Source organism: Protopterus annectens, chromosome 10.part0 (genome assembly GCF_019279795.1).
Source record: "Protopterus annectens isolate FY-2018-M chromosome 10.part0, PAN1.0, whole genome shotgun sequence".
Taxonomy (NCBI): domain Eukaryota; kingdom Metazoa; phylum Chordata; order Ceratodontiformes; family Protopteridae; genus Protopterus; species Protopterus annectens.
In genome coordinates this window covers 827,878,127-827,894,271 of record NC_056744.1, presented here as the reverse complement: position 1 = coordinate 827,894,271, position 16,145 = coordinate 827,878,127, and the positions used below count along the sequence as shown (strand labels likewise).

The 16,145-nt window shown below is 42.7% G+C and overlaps 1 protein-coding gene across 1 annotated transcript in view; it reads right to left on the bottom strand.

Annotated features, from left to right (window-relative positions):
- The window catches only part of PKN2 (protein kinase N2), a 2,214,272-nt gene that overhangs the window by 1,424,195 nt on the left and 773,932 nt on the right, over positions 1–16,145 (bottom strand). Inside the window, exon 7 of the mRNA XM_044085632.1 lies at positions 7,389–7,574. Coding sequence (XP_043941567.1) covers positions 7,389–7,574 — 186 coding nt within the window. The remainder of the gene's footprint in view (positions 1–7,388; positions 7,575–16,145) is intronic.

Genomic DNA, 16,145 nt, shown 5'->3' with positions numbered 1-16,145 from the left:
GAACGCTAATTCCACCTAATACACGGCTTCTCAGCGCTTCTGTGGATCACTAGTGATATCTGCATTGCTTACTGTACTTATTTCCTTGTTTCACTTGAAAGAAAGTTACTGTTTGTCGTTTTTGCATTTAAGTTACCTGTAACACATTGCACTTAAGTTACCTGGCACTTGCTCACTAAAGCAATTATATAAAGTCAGCACTAAAAATTAAAAGCATTACACCCTCACTCCCCACTGGCCCTTGTTTTCAATTATAAAGGAATTCCCAATATTATTCTAGCATGTCCAAAGGTCAGTTGTCAATTTCCTCTCCGGTCCAGCTGATGAATCTGGGAATCTTGAGGCAATGTTACAACTGCCTCATGTACACAGACAACCCTCTCCTCCTCCCAACAAATTCCAACACGTGAGAGATGCAACCATATAGCCAAACTGGAGGCTAAGCTCTCTCAACTCAGTACTGGCATAACCAGTCAGGAGGAGAAGGAAACCAGACTCACTACAATTCCAGTCTCACACAGACCTACCACGACAGCAAACCAAACACATAATCACACAAAAACATACTCGGAGGCTCTAAATAAAGATCTGCCTAAGCAGCAGAGACCTCCAAAGCAGACACCCAAGCAACCGCTACCCCAAAACAAAACACGTGCAACACATATCTCACAAAGCCAGTGCGCCGAACAGTTACAGCCCTTAAGACTAAACAACACACCTGATACACTTGTAATAGGTGACTATCGTCAGGCACACTGACGTCCCGCTCACCAGGCTGAACAAGGAGAGGGTCACGGTGAGCAGCCTGTCGGGCGCTAGGATCCGCCACATAACACAAGCACTCAGGTCACTCCAAGGCAAGTACAAATATGACTCGGTCATTGTCCATGCTGGTGTGAATGACCTGAGACGTACCTCACTGGACTACATGAAAAGAGACATAGAGGAGCTCTCTGAGCATGTAGCCCAGGCCGGTATGACCCTGACCTTGAGTAGCATCTTACCCTCACCAAGAATGATGCCACAATATGAAGACAAGATGATCAATTTCAACAATTGGCTTAAGTACTGGTGTCATTCAAAGGGGATCCAATGCCTGTCAGCTTGGGATGATATGCTCGACAAGCCACGATGCTTCGCTAGGGACGGCTTGCACCTGTCACCCCTGGGCTTTCGGATATTGGCAAAGGCTCTTGCTATCCCCATAGTGCCTTTTTTAGGCAAGGTTCAAAAGACAAACCCACCTCCATAGGTATCACAAGGGATAAGAAACGAAGAGTAATGCTACTCAACACCAGAAGTCTAAACCTCAAGATGCACGCACTCGAAACTCTCCTTAGCATGGAGAACATAGATATCTGTGCAGTAACAGAAACCTGGTTCAGGGCTCCCGAGAGCACCCCAGCACTACCAGGTTATACCTCAAACCATGCTTTTCGGCCCCAAAACTTGGACCGAACCACAAAAGGAGGGGGAGTATCGATATTCATCAAAGATACCCACACCTCCAGGTTGTTGGCAAAGCACAAAGCATCAGAGACTATCCATGTGCAACTAACAGTGGGTAAAACTGCCTTCCAGTTTATAGCCTGCTACAGACCACCCTCCCAAACCCAGGAACCCCACTCGGCCTTCCTGAGAACACTGGAAAATATGAAGGTCTCTCCAAATACCATTATAATGGGTGACTTCAACTACCCAAACATAGACTGGGAGCATTACTCTAGCTCCAACACCCTAGCCCAAAGGTTCCTAGAAATTATAAACTCAAATGCTATGGAACAACTTGTTACCACTCCCACAAGAGGGGAAAACATACTGGACATGATCATCACCAACATGGGGACACTATGCTCCAGACCAGAAGTGTCTCCCTCACTGGTAAGATCAGACCATAAACTAATCTCACTGGATATTCACATCCCGACCCCACCCCCTGCCCAGAAAACCACAGTGAAAAACTTCTCTAAAGCAAATTTCACACTCCTCAAAACCGAGGTGGAATCCTTCAAAGCCCCCGGGCCTGTGGAAAATACGGCCCAGACCACAGAATCCTTTATAAACGCATTCTATGAACACCTTAGATTCATAGGTAGGTACTAGGCTACTGGCCCTAGGGCCTATATAAGCCTAGCCAAAAAGGTACGCTGGCTTTCGCCACGCAAGAGAATTATTTTCCTGTGCCCCTGTCGAGCAGAGCCACAGAAGTGATCCCCAGGGTGAATTTCCTATTTCCCATCCAATCATTAAGATTTTTCTTGAAGAGTGCTAATGAAGAGCTTTGTTTGATATAGATAGTAGTTTGTTCCAGAGTATGGAAAGTCTCTGGGACAGGAATCTATCCCTCCAGCATGTTCTGTTTATTGCGGTGACAAGGTTTAGGTCCCTAGAGCATGTAGCTCAGAAAGATTGGGATTTCTTTAAGTGGAGCATGTCCAACAGCTCTTTGTTTGACGTAGCTTTGTATGTTAGGCAGAGATAGAGTAGGTGATATGCGACGGAGTAAAGTTGGAGTTTTTTGAGACAGTCTGCATAAGGCATCTGTTTGAGGCCTGTAATCCTCTTTGTGAGGTATTTCTGCAGCCTTTCCAGTTGTTGTAGATGTCATGTGAGGTACATACCAAAAGGGGCGTTGTACTCAATAATGGGTCTAATGAGTGCTGAGTAGAGGGGAACAATGACATCTTTTTTCCTGGATGAGAAACCTTTTCTGATGAGGTGTGCCACGTAGAGGGATTTCCTGACTAATGTAGCAATGTGATTATCAAAGGAGAGACTGCTGTCCACCTGTGTCCCAAGGTCTCTTATTACACTTTCAGTGTTAAGTAGACTACCGCCTATGTGGTAGTTCATGGGTACAGAGTTTTTACCAAAGGGGATGACGATGTACTTTTTGGCATTGAGCTTGAGGCCATGGCTTTGACACTAGGCATATGTCTCAGTGAGGCCCTTTTGTAGGATGTCCACATCGTTAGTAGTTTCAATTATGGCTCCTAGTTTGCAGTCACCTGCAAACTTCTTTAGCCAAAGACCTTCTATGTTAGCCTGTACTTCAGAGAAGTAGATATCAAACAGGAGAGGACCCAGGACTGAACCCTGTGGTACTCCACTTGTCACTGGTCTGAAGTTGAGTCAGAGTCTGCTACTTTCACAGTGTGGGTTCTGTCAGTGAGCCAATTGGCAACCTTCAGGAATGCATGGATCATGCGATCCCAAATAAAACGAAGACCCAATCCTCCAAAGGCAGACGTCCTGTCTGGTGGACCCCAGCCATAAACAAACTATACAATAGAAGGAGGAAGCTACTAAATGATAGAGCAAAATCCCAAAAAGGGAAGGCATCACTGATCAGTATTAGCAAAAAACTACGGGCACTCATAAAATCGTCTAAGGCCAGCTTCGAGAGAAAAATTGCACAGGACACCAAGGATAATCACAAGGCTTTCTTTAGTTATGTTAGGAACCTGGGTGGTAATTCCCAGATATGCTCAGAATTAGTCCAAAATGACAAAAAATACACCGAACCCACAGACATTGCCAACATCCTAGCTGACAGGTTCAGCGCAACCCCCACCACCAAAAGGGCAAATATCTATCCCAGCAGAGTGCTGCCCCCCTGACATCTCAGATGCTCAGGTAAGAGCCGCCTCCAAAGCAAAAACACAGCATCAATGGGACTAGACGGTGTCCCGGCTGCCCTACATGAATTCCAAGAAGAGCTAAACCCAAACATAAAACTACTGTTCAATCTCAGCCTTACTACAGGATATGTGCCCAAAGAGTGGCGTACAGCAACAGTGGTCCCTCTCCATAAAAGTGGTGCCTCAACGGATCCTGGAAACTATCGCCCCATAAGCCTGACTAGCTTGGTCTGCAAAGCTATGGAAAGGATCATCATGGACCTCATAAATAAAGATATTGGGGACCTATAGACACTGGATCCTACCCAGTTCGGCTTTGTTAAGGGCAGATCCTGCCTCTTAAACCTGGTTGATTTCTTTGAAACAGTCACCAAGGCCATTGACGAGGGAAGGTGGTCCACACAGCCTACCTGGACCTCACAAAAGCCTTCGATACAATACCCCACTCGGGCATTATAGATAAGCTCACCAGCTTAAATATAAACCCTTATGTCACTAGATGGATTGCAAACTGGCTCAAGGACAGAACCCACATGGTTAGAATTGCTGGAGCCATGTCAGACTCCAAACCAGTTACAAGTGGCGTCCCACAAGGCTCAGTCCTGGGACCTCTCTCGTTCGGTATATATTTCTCGGAGGTACAGGCCAACACGGAAGGACTGTGGCTGACCAAGTTCGCAGATGACTGCAAACTGGGCACCATAATCGACTATCCAGCCGACACAGGCATTCTTCAAAAGGGCCTCACAGAAACAGACAACTGGTGCCAGAGCCATGACCTCAAGTCAAATGCCAAAAAGTGTATAGTCATCCCCTTTGGCAAAAACAAAGTGCCCACAAATTACCACATAGGTGGTAATCCATTAAGTACAGAAGAAGTAATTAGGGACCTGGGAACCCAAGTTGAAAGCAATCTCTCATTTGACAACCACATGGCCAAAGTGGTTAGAAAAACATTTTATATAGCCCACCTAATCATGAAGGGATTCACATCTAGATCAGGGGAGTTCATCGTGCCTCTTAACTCATCCCTCATCAGGCCCATAATTGAGTACAATGCCCCTTTTGGGATGTACCTTACCAGACACCTGCAGCAACTGGAAAGACCCCAAAAGTACCTCACCAAGAGGATCAAGGGGCTCAACAGATGCCATATGCTGCCCAGTTAAAGAAACTCCAGCTCTACTCAGTGGCATACCGTCTGTTCAGAGGCGATCTGTGCCTGACGTATAAAGCCATGTCCAACCCGGAATTAATGGACATGCTGCACCTCAGAAAATACAAATCCCATCGAGCTACGCGCTCGAGAGACTTGAACCTCAGCACTGAAATAAATAGGACATGCTGGAGGGACAGATTCATAACCCAGAGGCTCCCTTCACTCTGGAATAAAATCCCAGTCCAGGTTAGGCAGAGTCCCTCATTGACTCTCTTCAAGAGGAATCTTGATGAGTGGATGGGAGATCGTAGGTTTACCCCAGGTATCACTTCTGTGTCACTGTCAGACAGAGGCACAGTATACTAACCTCGAAAAAGGGCATAGCAAAATTAATTTAAAATGGGTGGCGAAAGCCAAACACATTCTGGCTAGGCTTATAAATGCCCTAGGGCAGATAGCCTAGTATGAACCTATGAACCTAAGTTTGTCTTTGTATCACCTCAGTTTGAGCTGTTTAACATTCGGGAATGTGAAAGGCACCCTGAAATTTTGGAAGTTGGCCGGCTGTTATATCCTTGGTAGGATATAACCCATGTTGCTAAGGCTAATGCATCAGTGATCAATAATAATGAACTTTTTATATATGATTATAGGTCACTACATTACAGACTCACTAAATCAGCATCTACTGGATCAATCACAAAAGGATGAAATTCAATCAAAAACAAAAGAAATGTTTTACGTAGGGGTACAAGCCCCCCCTGCCCCCTAACTATAACCTCGGAGACTGCAAAACAGTGCAGAAAGGACAAAATCCCACCTCTCACTGTGTTGTGATCCTGCAAAAGAAATGCCGTCATCCTGTTAGTTCGACAAAACAATCCTCCTAATGAAACATTTGATATAACGAACGTACAGCAAACCACTCTACAGTGTGTGTGTGTATATATATATATATATATATATATATATACACACATATACACACACACACACACACACCTATATATATATATATATATATATATATATATATATATATATATAAATATATACACACACACAGACGTATACATAGATACACACATCCACATACATCTATACATAGAACTAAGCATAGACATTTATACACATGCACACAACACACAAATATACAGTAAGTAAATATACAATACACACAGATTTGTACACATAGGTACAAACTCAGGAATATGAGCACACAAACTTCAAAAACAAAAAAAAAGATGATTATAGTTCTAACAAACACTTTTATTGTTAGCGCTTTCATCTACTATATTTATTAACGCCCAATTTTTAATCAAGATATTCCTAAGTGTCCTGGCATCATTTGAAAATGGGGTAATGAAGCTCACATTACAGCTAGTATTGGACATATGTCCTATAGTGACAGCCTGTACAGGAGTCAGTACAGGATATCACTATAGGACATAATATGTCTGATACTAGCTGTAATTTGAGCTTCATTACCCATTTTCTAAGGACACTTAGGAATATCTTGATTAAAAATTAGGCTTTAATAAATGAAGACACTGGAATTAATCAGAAACTGGGCGACACACCTAGAATTACTTTCAAATGTGGCTTGAATATGAAAAACCTACTAGAGTCTAGAAAGAAATCTTACACACCACATGGGGTATGAAAAAATGTGGGCACTGCCACTACTGTAAATATATAGAAGTTACTACAAAATTTAAAATAGGTGGAAAGATTGTTAACATCAATGGGAAACATACATGTAAAACAAAAGGTCTGGTATATTTGGCTCAATGTCAATTATGCCCAAGTTTCTATATACAAAAAAATGGAACATTGTGTAAAATGTATCTATGAACATCAGTACAACATATCCAAAGCCAATCATAACAATGCCCTGGCTAGACATGTCATGGAGTACCCTGATCATGAACTTTAGTATATGGTTATTGAGTGGGGAGCTTGGCCATTAAGGTTAGAGGAGAGAGAATTACTGTGGCAGCTAAGATTAAATGCCCAAGCTTCCCCAGGTCTAAATGAATACAGTTCCCTGAAGTGTGTATTGAAGTTAAAATCACTACAGACAATAATTGTGTGTGTGTGTGTGTGTGTGTGTGTGTGTGTGTGTGTGTGTGTGTGTATTGTTTATAATCACACTTACTAGTGAATTTTTATTCGATATTTTAGAGGTAGTCATAACATTTGCATTGACAAGTACATTTTATGTGGAATGCAGCTTTAATAATCTCAGGAAGTGATGCCATGGTTACACATCCTATCTAAACTTGTGTGAATGAATGGTTGAGGTCTGAAGAAGTTTACCAATTGTAGTAGATGAAAGCACCAACAATAAACGTGTTTGTTGGAACTATCATCAGCTTTTTTTTGTTTTTGAAGTTTGTTTTAATATTTAGTTGATATGAGCACATAATCCGAACAAGGCTGCTTTCAGTGGGGGCTGCAGGGAAAGACCAAAACAGGCTGCAGGTTAACGGGACTTCACAAAAGAAAGAAATGGCGCATCATGAAAACCTGATGCTTGTTTTCTGAAGCTTTGCTACTTGTGAACAATGCATAGTAAGGTACTCAACTAGACAAGTCATCTGTTCTTAGGAGAGTCCGACTACTTCCACTTTTATTCTTGCTAGTTCTGCTCATAAATGATGATCTGACTTCACTTGGGCTCCATCCAGGTAAAGGAACTGCTGTAGCTTTTGAGCGACCAGGAACTGTTTCTAAAAGATCTTGGCATCCCATAAGCCTAACTTCCAGAGTACCTAGCAAAAGAAGCAAAATTTATGTAGTTAAGGGACAACTCAAAACATTCATCATAATACTAGTTTTAACACATTTTAAATCAAATGTAAACTGGAAGAAGTGTAATACTACGAAAAAAAAGCTAAAAGAAATTATAAGTTCAGACTGAGAAGTTTATTTATTTTTCAATATATAAAAAACTGAATGTAGGCATTAATGTTACAACAATGACTGTGGCATCCTACTGGGCACCAATGATTTATGGCCGCTTCATATGCACAGTGTCTATTATATATATTGTCAAACAACACAGTTGTGTAAAATCTTACCATAACACTAGATGTCCTATTCACTGTTGCAGTACTCTTCACAGTAGAGATCTATTGCCAAGGACAGCCCAATGCCCAACCAGTATAACAAAGCTTTTAGAACTAGAAGGTACTGTATTGTCACATGTATGCTCCCTGCACATGACATAACGCATAAAGGTGATGTACTGATGCAGTTACTCAGAAATGAATTGCCCCAGAACAGACAAGTCTACATAGGACAAAAAAGACCAAGCACATACAGGAGGACAAAATGCAGACAGAAAAGGGAGACCCTCTGCCAGGAGAGGACCAAAGTAAAATCCAAAGGAAAAAGGGGGTTGGAGGGAGGGAAAGAATACTGCAACAATGAAGAGAAGGACATTGACTTATGATAACAACTGTACTATGTCCTTCTACATCACTGTTGCAGTATTCTTCACGGTAGGAAGTACAAAAGCTCAGGAAAAGGAGTGGGATGTGGAAAACTGGGAAGAGCCCTCAACAAACCCATGTAGAATGGCTCAAGCAAAACCTGCTCTAGCCTAAGAAATTGTATCCAATGTATAATGTTTAGTAAAGGTATGCAATGAAAACCAAGTAGCAGCTTCAAGGATGGAACTGATATCCAACCCCTTGAAGAAAGCACCACATGTGGCAATGGTCCTAGTAGAGTGAGCTCTAACAGAAGTAGACAGACTTTTGCCATGAATAGAACAAAAAAAGCAATGGCCTCAGAAATCCAGGAGGAGATGGCTTGCTTACAAACAGCCAAACCCAATGTCCTAGGATGAAAAGAAACAAAACACTGATCAGAATTATGAAGTGGCTTAGTTTTATCCAAACAATACCGGAGCTTTCTGTGCAAATCCAAGGTATGCAAGCCACTCGCATTAGAAAGGACGAAGTAAAAAAAAAAAAAAAAAAAAAAAAAAGTGATGCACTGCCTGATTCAAGGACAACTCATTGACCACCCTGGGCATAAAAGAAAGATTAGTATGAAGGGACACCACCTCCCTGTGAAAAACCAAAAAGGGATGGATGGCCACATAAGGACCTGAAGCTCTTCAAGCTGAAGTAAGGGCAAGTAATAAGACAGTCTCTTCCAGGTGTAATGCTGCAGAGAAGCTGAACCTGCAGAGGCTCAGAAGGAGCGTGGATCAATTTTTCTAAAACAAAATTAAGGTTTCAAGGAATAGGAACATGCTTCCTGGGGCTCCAAGATGCACAACTTCTTTAAGAAACCGTTGGACCTCAAAGCGAGAAGCCATAGCAGGACTCAAGGGCAGAAAAGCAGAAACAGCTGACAAATGGGTCTTTACAGAAAAGTAAGCCAAGCCAGACTGGAGCAATTCACACAAATAGGACAGAACCAGAGGGACCCCCCCATTGAAAAAAGATCCGGGTTATCAGCATGGCAAAAGACAGAAAATCTCCTCCAATTGGAAATAGACTTTCTGGCTGCAGGTTTTCTTGACCTCTGTAAAACCTTAAAGCAAGCCCTCAGAAAACAGGTGCCTAAAAAGGAATCAAAACTCTATCACCCACAGTGTCAGATGAAGAGTGGACAAGTGAGGATGGATAAGTGACCCCTTGTGCTGTTTGAGGAGGTCCAACCGGTGAGATAACTTGTGATGATTGCCCCTGGCCAGATGCATTAAGCGGCCAAAAGGTCATCACTAGCAAGATTTTTGGGGAGTCCAGATGAATCTTCTGCAGGGCTCTTCGAAGTACAGGATGGGGAGGAAATGCATACAGAAACATCTCCCATTGCTTTGAGGCAGACATGGTCTGACCTCTGATGGGGGGGGGGGCAAAGACCTTGGACTTTCAGATGACCACAGAAAGCCCACCACCCCATGTCTGAAGCATCTGTGAATAGTTTTTGAGAAGGAACCAGAGGCTGAATAGGTAGGAAAGGGTGGAGGGAAACTTGCCGAATCCACCACTTGAATTCCTGCGCTTTAGACAAAGAACAGGCACACTGAGGGTGGCAATACTGAAGCCGAACTGACATGAGGTACCACTGAAACTACTGCATATGCAGTCTGGCAAGATAGAGCAATGGAATAGAAGAGGCCAGGAATCCCAGGGCTTGAAGAACTCTCTGGCTGAAATAGCAAGAAGAGGAAGAGAAGACTGAAAGAAAGCTGTCAAGGACAGAACTTCTGGAGGTGGAACAGAGGCCAACATTGGTACTGTCTAAATCCTTCAACCCAGATGCACATGGTCCTGAGAGGGAGACAGGAAACTTTTGAAAGCTGATAGTGAATCCCAGACTTTGGAGGAGAGATATGGTGAACTTCAGATCCTGTAACAGGCGACTGGGTAAAGGTGCCTAAGTAACTGGTTGTCTAGATAAGGAAAAATTTGAATGCCTTGGAGTCTGCAAAAGACAAACAAGCTAGGCATGTTGTGAATACCCTTGGGGAAGTAGAGAGGCCAAAGGGGAAAGCAGAGAACTGAAAATTAGAAGAAGAAACACAGAAACAAAAATGCCTTGAAAAGAAGGTGAACAGGAATATGAAGGTAAGCATCTTTCAAATCCAGGGACACTAGAAAAGCCTGGGGTAGAATAAGAGGAAAAATGACTTGAAGAGTAAGCATCCAAAAGGTAGGAACACTGAGAAAGGTGTTGAGCAAGGACAGACCCAGAATAGGTCTCCCAGTGCTCTTCTTTCGAGGGACCAGGAATATTCTGGAATAAAAACCTTTCATACTTGAGAAGGGACAGGTTGAATAGGTCCCTGGTCAAACAGGGACCCAAGAACCTCCAAGAAATGAGGAATTTGTTCCAGAAGAGTTTTGGGAATCACTGAATAAGGAGGAAGAGACTTCAACTCCATGAAATAACCCTGACAAGATGACAGAACCCATGAATCCGAGGTGATGAAATGCCAGTTTGGAAGACAGAGAGAGCCCACGGGACATGGGAACCTGGTCAAGGGGTAGAGGGGGCAAGAAGTCAAAGAGAATCAGGCTTGTCCAATAAAGGAGACTTCTAAGCCACAGTAGCCTGAGAAGACTTAGCAGGAAGAACTCACCTGCTACCCGTCCTGTCTTTGTTGGCCTGATGAGGCTACCTGCAAACAAAAGCAGACCTAGTAGGACAGTTCCTCTGGAACTCAGGAATACGGGATGCAAAGATAGATCTTGCAAAGCTTTACCTTTTCCTGAACAGACAAGCACCTCAGCAGCAATGGTCCCAAAAGAGATTTTTGTTATCCAAAGCAGCATCTACCAATTTAGCCTTACTGTCTTTGGGTAAGCACTGCACACTAAGCAAGAATAATGCCTCATGAAAGACTCAAAGGCAGCAGCTCTGCAAGATGTATCAGCACCATCACAGCTACACTTGACAGAGCAATGAGCCACCTGAGAGGCAGAACCTAAAAATGGACAGAACAGAAGGTTTTGCTTCAGAATCAGGGAGATCAGAAATGACCTGACAAGCCTGGGCAATCAAGGCCACAGCATATCTGGTCATGTGGATTTGATAATTGATGGCCTGAAAAACAAAAGCAGTAGCAGTATAAACCTCCTTACCAATTCTCTCCATTGTCCTACTATCTTTATCTGAAGGCAAAAACCTTGAAAAAAGGCACAAGTTTAGAAGGCTTGCCAGAGAAGAGTGATACCACAGCAGAGTCAGCAGTAGGACATTTAATAAGAATTAACAGTCCTCGGGAACCTTAGAACCCGTTAGGTTTCTTAGGAGCACAAGGCTGAGAATCAGGAGACTTTGAGGCAGCTATAAAACTGTCTAATAAGTCAGCCAATACAGGAGGTACTGCAGAGTATCCATCTGAATCAGCAAGTAATACCATTTCTGGATATCAGACAGTAGAGAAGAATCCCACTTGAAGTACTCCATCATTCTAGCTATAGTGTTTCCAAAAGACAACTCCTCAAAGGAGACTCAGGACTTACAGACTCTTCTTCATCAGAACCATGAGTTAAAGGCAAAGGCATCGAAAAAGAGTAGGACAGATACTCATCATCAGACACTGAATTTCCACCTAAGGAATTGAGGTACCTAGCTTGCTTGGAAGGAATAGAAGTCCAAGGGAAGGCAGGCACAGAACTCCTTAAGGAAGCTTCAGGGCCATCAAGGCATTGAACAGGCCCCGAATAAACTCCTGCCATTCCCTTTGAGAATCCTTAAGGTGTAAAGAAGTATGCTTAGTCCTCTGCTTTTTCTTAGCATGAGCAACAGCCCTGACAAACATAGCAGGTTCCAATCCTTGAAAAAATCCAATAAGAGTTCCAAGAACTACTTCCCTAACCAGAATCTGAAGAATCCCTCTAGGGACCTTCAAGATGATCAACCATGGCTTCCCCCTCGACATCTGGAGCAGACACCTGCAAAGCCTCACAGGATGTGCAAAAAAAAAAAAAAAAACGATTCATGCCAGTCTCATATGGGGTCGTGGCAGAGGAATCCGATGTAGACAGTGGATGGCCTACAGAGCTTTCACCCAGACATCTGGTGGAGGCTGGACAGCCAAAGAATACAGCCAAGGTTTCTTGGCCTTCTTGCTTAACAGAACCTTGGGGTTAGGAGATTCTGCCATGCTACCTTAGGCTAACAGTTTAAGCCTCTTGTTCTCAAGATAGATGGCCAGGGAAGACAAGACTTTTAAGAGTACTGGGTACAAACTCTTTGGAAATGCTGCAGGATGTATGGTTGTGGGAAGCACCCAAATAAAAATAGACACATTGTGATGATCCTTATGGGGAATCTGCCTCTCACACTGACATTTTACCTTCTTGGATGACAACTCTATGTAACTAAAAAGTAAGATAAAAGAAAAATAAAAAAGAACCCCAATGGGGCCATTATCTGATGGCTATGTATTCAGAAAATCAATAGGGCCCTCAGACCAACAAGCGATGATAGTGTTCAGACTGGTGGCAAAGAAGTTCTGGGTAACTGAATCTGTATGTCACCTTTATGCCCTATGTCCTGTATAGGAAGCATACGTGTGACATATGGTGCATGCAAAGTCTAAAAATGTTGACATACTGAATGGATTGTTGGGCCATCCTTGGCAGGAGATCCCTACTGTGAAGAATATCGCAACAGTGATATAGAAGAACTGACCAAAATCGACTGGTAATATTTAAAAAAATAAATAAATAAAAAATGGAACTTCTACGGGGACTACATTCCATTCCTATAATAATAATTAGGTCAACTAAAACATGAAAGCATGGTTGTCTCACAAAAAAGAAATGCCAAAATGCATTTTAAACCAAGACATATTCAATATCTTTTTTTTCTATGAGTAGATAATAGATTTCAGCTGAAAACATCTGCAAAAATCACAGCATACAATCAATGTGTCTTTTCAGAATCTGTCTCTGTGGTTGCGCTCTCCCATCTAATCTCTCTTTTACAGGCTATTGCTTAGCTTACTTTCTTTAGGACTTTTTTTGTTCTTCTCTTTTCGTATTTAATGAACTAATACTTCCCACAGATCAAATGGATTAAAATCTTGTTCAGATCCACTAGCAGTAAATTTCTCTCAACATACCAACAAATAAATCCAAGGTACCAAGGAGTCAAAACCAGCCATTACCCTTGGATTTGTTTTGGTGCCAATTTGCCTACTTTTTACGTCTCTTAACATACCAGTTGCATGCAAGCATCGACACACACCTACACACATTTACGCAGCAACACACGCACGCCATCTTTCTGACTCTCTGTGCGTATGAACTGAATTATCAGTGCTCAGTCAAATAGTGCCTCAGGAGGTGGCGCACACTCCTTTGATGCTGAGAATATCAGAAGGACGAGTGAGTTCACACCTCCAAGTTAGAAGCTTGGACTCATGTCCTAGCATAAATAATGTAGAGTAGCTTAAGGGGGGTGGTGCATTCTTGAGGTATTAAATTAAGGTCCCATAAATCTGAGTTTGGGTAGCAGCTCAAATGGAAAATCCCATAACACTTAAAGAAAACAGCAGGGACATTTATTACACTCAACTATTATACCACACTGCAAAACAGGAGCTTTCCATTAGAACATTCAAAAACTTCCTGGCATGTGAATCCAGTTACACACACTATAGTTTCCATAATGATTACAACAGAATTTTGAATTATGAATAAAATCTGTTCACCTAATAAAGCCCATAGAAAACATCAATTCACTTCAGTAAAGCAAACTTAACGCCCTTTATTTTTTAATTAAAATGATTTTGACCACTATGGAATTCTTTTTTTTCCCCGTCATTAAAAAGCATGATCTCACTTCTCAACAACTTACAACCAAACACAAGTAACATTCAATGCGACAGCCTCAAAAAAAATCCTGCATCTTTCTATTTTTCTAAATAAATCTCATTCCATGTAATGTATACATGTAAAAATCTCCCAAAGTTTTCCAGCGAACAGCCAGGAAAAAGTACAGTTATGTACACTTACTATAAATGTAGATGTTCGAGTGTATTCACTGTTGCAGTCATTACATTTGGGTTATCTGCTTGCAGGAGCCCTCAATCGGCCTGATTAACAGTCTTGGGTCCTGCGTCGGTTGCTGTCCCTTCTTCCATGACGTCAGGTCATCAGGGGTATAAAACATGCAGCCGATGCCATTACATCAGTTTTTCTTACCCCAGATGTCAGGTGCCCCCCCCCCAATGGGAAGCAATTAAATCTATAAATACAAGGCTATACCTACAACAAAAAAGCAAATACACCAAAAAGCTTTATGAGCATAGTGAGAGTACAGGTATAGTCAAAAGAAGAAAGGGGGCAGGAGGGAGGGTAACCAGGACTGCAACAGTGAATACACTCGAACATCTACATTTATAATAAGTGTACACAACTGTACTATGTTCTTCATGTTTCACTGTTGCAGCCATTACATTTGGGTAGATTCCCAAAGCTAAGGTTGGGATGAGGAATTTAAATAGAATTAGGACCAGCTATAAGGCCCTGCAAGACTGCAGTGGCAAAACCAGCTTTGGATTTAGAGAAAATTGGCAAATGATAATGCTTGGTGAAAGTATGTACAGAATTCCAGGTGGCAGCTTCTAGGATGTCCCTAGTAGGGACACCCCTGAGAAAGGCTGTAGAGGCAGATGCAGCCCTGGTTGAATGGGGATCTGATGCCCTGTGGGAAAGGTTTTCCATGGTGCTTTTAGCAGAAATGAATGCAGTGGCCTATCCATTTTGAAATGGTTTGTTTTGAAACAGCTTTACCCTCTGTCCCTGCAGCAAATGCCACCAGCAGTTGTTCAGATTTCCTTTGAGGTTTAGTCCTGTCCAAGTAGAATCTAAGTTGTCTGTGCACATCTAAAGAGTGCAGTATCCGTTCCCCTTTGTTCTGTGGGTTAGGAAAGAAGGCAGGCAAATGAATGGACTAATTAAGAGCCACACTGGATACCACCTTGGGCATGAAGGAGGGATTGGTTCTGAGGGACACCCTGTCCGCATGAAAGACTGATGAAAGATTACAGTGCCATAAGGGCCTGTAATTCAGATACCCTTTTTGCAGAAGTGATTGCTAAAAGGAAATCTGTTTTCCAGGAAAGAAATTTTAAATCTGCAGTAGAAGATGGCTCGAAAGGAGGAAGAGCGAGTTTCTCCAAGACAAAGTTAAGATCCCAGGCTGGAGTTGGAGCTCTCCTGGGTGGCCTTAAATTTTTGGCCCCTCTGAGGAACTGCTTGAGCAGTGGGTGAGAGAAGATGGGAGGCTCTGTGCTACAATGAGCTGAAATGGTTGAGGCATGAATTTTGATGGAGGAAAAGGACAAGCCCTTATGAAGCATCTCAGTCAAGTATTGTAGAATCTGAAGTAAGTTCGGCACTGCTGCGTTCATTCCTTGAGACTGGCTCCAGGCACAAAATCCTTTCCATTTTGCAGCATAAGATTTTCTACTATTAAGCCTCCTTGCCTCTAACATGATATCCATCACTGACTGACTGACAGGGATGGTAAAGGAGAGATTAGGTTATTAGCCAGGCTGCTAGGTTCAGGGTTTGCAGCTGAGGGTGCAGAATCTGGTTCTCTTGCTGAGATAACAGGGAAGGAGTCTGAGGCAGGTGCCATGAAACCAAGCGTGACACACTGCGCAAGAGTGGGTACCAGTGTTGGCGAGGCCAGTCTGGTGCAATTAAAGCGTCCTTGGCTTGTCCTGTTTGATCTATAGTAGTACCTTGGAGAGCAGAGGCAGAGGAGGAAAGGCATAAACTAATAGTTTATTTCCAGCTGAAGGATAGAGCATCCACTTCCAAGTTAGCTTGTGGGGACTCCGTGTGCAAAATTTGTCC